This window comes from Monopterus albus, unplaced genomic scaffold (assembly GCF_001952655.1).
Source record: "Monopterus albus unplaced genomic scaffold, M_albus_1.0 scaffold49.1, whole genome shotgun sequence".
NCBI lineage: Eukaryota > Metazoa > Chordata > Actinopteri > Synbranchiformes > Synbranchidae > Monopterus > Monopterus albus.
Genome location: NW_018127929.1, coordinates 1,627,484 through 1,630,092, shown reverse-complemented (window position 1 = coordinate 1,630,092; position 2,609 = coordinate 1,627,484). Strand labels below are relative to the sequence as shown.

The following is a 2,609-nucleotide window of genomic DNA, read 5'->3' as shown; positions in this document are numbered from 1 at the left end:
TATATATATATGTATATGCATGCATGTGTGTGTGTTGTTATTGCCTGCACTAATTTTCAGAAGGAAAGGTAATTAGATGCTTGATTGGGGGGAGAGTGAACCAGTCTGCTCCCTGTGGTGCATGTACGCATGTGTGTTGGGTGTGAGTCACCTGCAAACAGCTCTGCATTAGCTTAAAGACGCACAGAGAAGACATACACCGGATGTTTGGTAGCAAGACAATGTCATGATGAAGCCCAAACAGCACAAAATGTGGTAAACTAAATGTCAAGTAACACCAGAGACCCCTCCTAAATTACCTTATGGAAAAGAAATTTGATATGATTAACTTTCATTGCACAAAGATCCCGACTTCTCATACAGGATGAATCATAACCACAACGTGTGGCCATTAAGCTGATATTACATTCAGCTATGTATGCTTGTTCAGACACAGACACACATCTCTATCTCAAACATATACACATAGACTTCCCCACAAGAGGAGAAAACCATGATGTCATCTTTTTTATGCCTTCTGTATTACAGTGCTTATTTCCAGTGGTCAAAGTTAAACAACTAATGCCACCTAGAGGTGAAATGTTATAACTGCATCAGTTAAACAAAGATGTGTACATACTATATGAAATAATTACACCGCCGACCAAAGGCTTGAGATCAAACATAAGTAAAATATATAGAATAATCAGCATATGCCTCCTACACTTGCAGAAATAGGGTTCAAAGTTGCACCTTTTGTCACAGGTCAGCACAACATATGTCTTGATTTGCTTCACACAATAAGTTTTTGTATGCTTTCTCACATTTGTTTTCATCGCTAGTGGGGATTTTATATTTATTTACATTCATTTCTTGGAGACTTCCCCTAACCTTCTCCATAACTATTACTTACTTAATCCTAACTCTTACCGTAATGTTAACCTAAACGTAACCTTAATCTAACCTTCAAGCAAGTAGTCACCCTAAAATTCAATGATTCACATTATGGGGACCAGCATTTGTCCAGACAAGTAAGATGAGTCATCACAATGTGAGTTTGTAAACAGGTTTCAGTCCCCACAGTTGGGAGTAATACCAAGCTCACATGCACACAGACTTCCTGTCCCCAAATTGCTTTCTCACCTCTTTGGTGATGTTGTCTTGTACCAAACTGTAGAGGGGCACCACGCGGCTGACTTCCAGAAGGACAGGGATTGGGGAAGGTTGCTCCCCGCTCCTGCTGTTACCACTGTGGCCTCTCCCTGACATTCCTCCCATCATGGCCTGGTGATGGCACAGGTGGCAGCCAGCCGGACAGTTGCCCTTCTCTTCGCAGCGGATCTCCAAACCACTCACCATATCGTCTGACAATAGCTGGCTCTTCTGCATTGCCAACAGGTAGCTGATGAAAGGAACCGACTTCAGCTCACGCCGCCCACCAACCCTGTGGCCCTTGGGGGGGGGGGGTAGGCAGGAAAGGAAGGGTGTGTATGTGGGTATGGGTGGGAGGAGGTGCAGATAAAGAAAAAGTTAAAAAGATTAACATTTATTTCAGATAGATAGAGGAAAACAAAGGTTGTATTCATAAAACAAAAGATCACACACTTTGACTCCTGTAATATCATGTTAAATAAGTTAACATGTCTTGGCTAAACTTAACTATATCTATTTATGTTTTATATTTTATATCTATAAGACACTAGCAAGCAGTTTAAAGGGTGAGTAGTAACATCATGTGCAACACAATATAAACAGGCTCAAGGGGTGGCCCAAGAGCCCAATTACATGCACTTCTTGAGGCAATACAGTCACAGAAGAGAGCTGTCGTCACCCATTCCTCACAGTAAAGCCCTGTCGCTCAGGTTCGCTATGGCTGGTCAATCTAATTCAATTTCAAGTGTTTACATCTATATTCATAATTGCATTTCATGAAAGACTTGGCACAGTTAAATATTTGTGGAAGACAAAGGTAATCAAGATAATGTTATAGTCAAAGAAAACTGACATAGTGCACAGAGTCTTTTTTTCCTCCACAGTCTGGTTTTCTCTGTTTTGTATACACCTTTGGATTATAGTGCTATTAAAGGAGTGGCCTGTCATTTAAACTATGACAGCTTTTTGCTGTGCAGAGCAAATCTGATGCTTGTGCAACACTTGGCTGTCATGTAATCAAACATAGCCAAGAGATAAATACAGTGAATTTCCCAGTCAATGATCTAGCACCGCTTGTGTTAATTAAAATGTCTTTGTAGACTGGTTGCAGTATAATTACTCATAAGGGATACATCTCCTCTGGCCAGGGTTATGTTTCTCAGGCAACAACAGCAAAGGTGTCAGATACACATATCTTCCATAGCAATTTAAGACAGATGTTTGATATGGTTCCTATTGGCATTCTTGTTTTTGCTTTATTGTTTATTTAACAAGGATGTCCCATTGAGATTACAAACCTCATTTACAAGGGAGACCTGGAGACCTTATTGAAACAGCTGCAAGTGCTAGATATGCCACAGACCTCTGATTTTAACAGCCCCTTGTTATATCTAGATCACACTCCTGATTAGTTTTATGGGTGTATTTTTAACACAGTATTGGTATACTAAGAGAGTCACATGCTTTTAAATATATAT

The 2,609-nt window shown here is 40.2% G+C and overlaps 1 protein-coding gene across 1 annotated transcript in view; it reads right to left on the bottom strand.

The window, feature by feature from the left end:
- The window catches only part of LOC109960620 (astrotactin-2-like), a 44,119-nt gene that overhangs the window by 41,443 nt on the left and 67 nt on the right, over positions 1-2,609 (bottom strand). Inside the window, exon 2 of the mRNA XM_020600845.1 lies at positions 1,123-1,431. Coding sequence (XP_020456501.1) covers positions 1,123-1,431 — 309 coding nt within the window. The remainder of the gene's footprint in view (positions 1-1,122; positions 1,432-2,609) is intronic.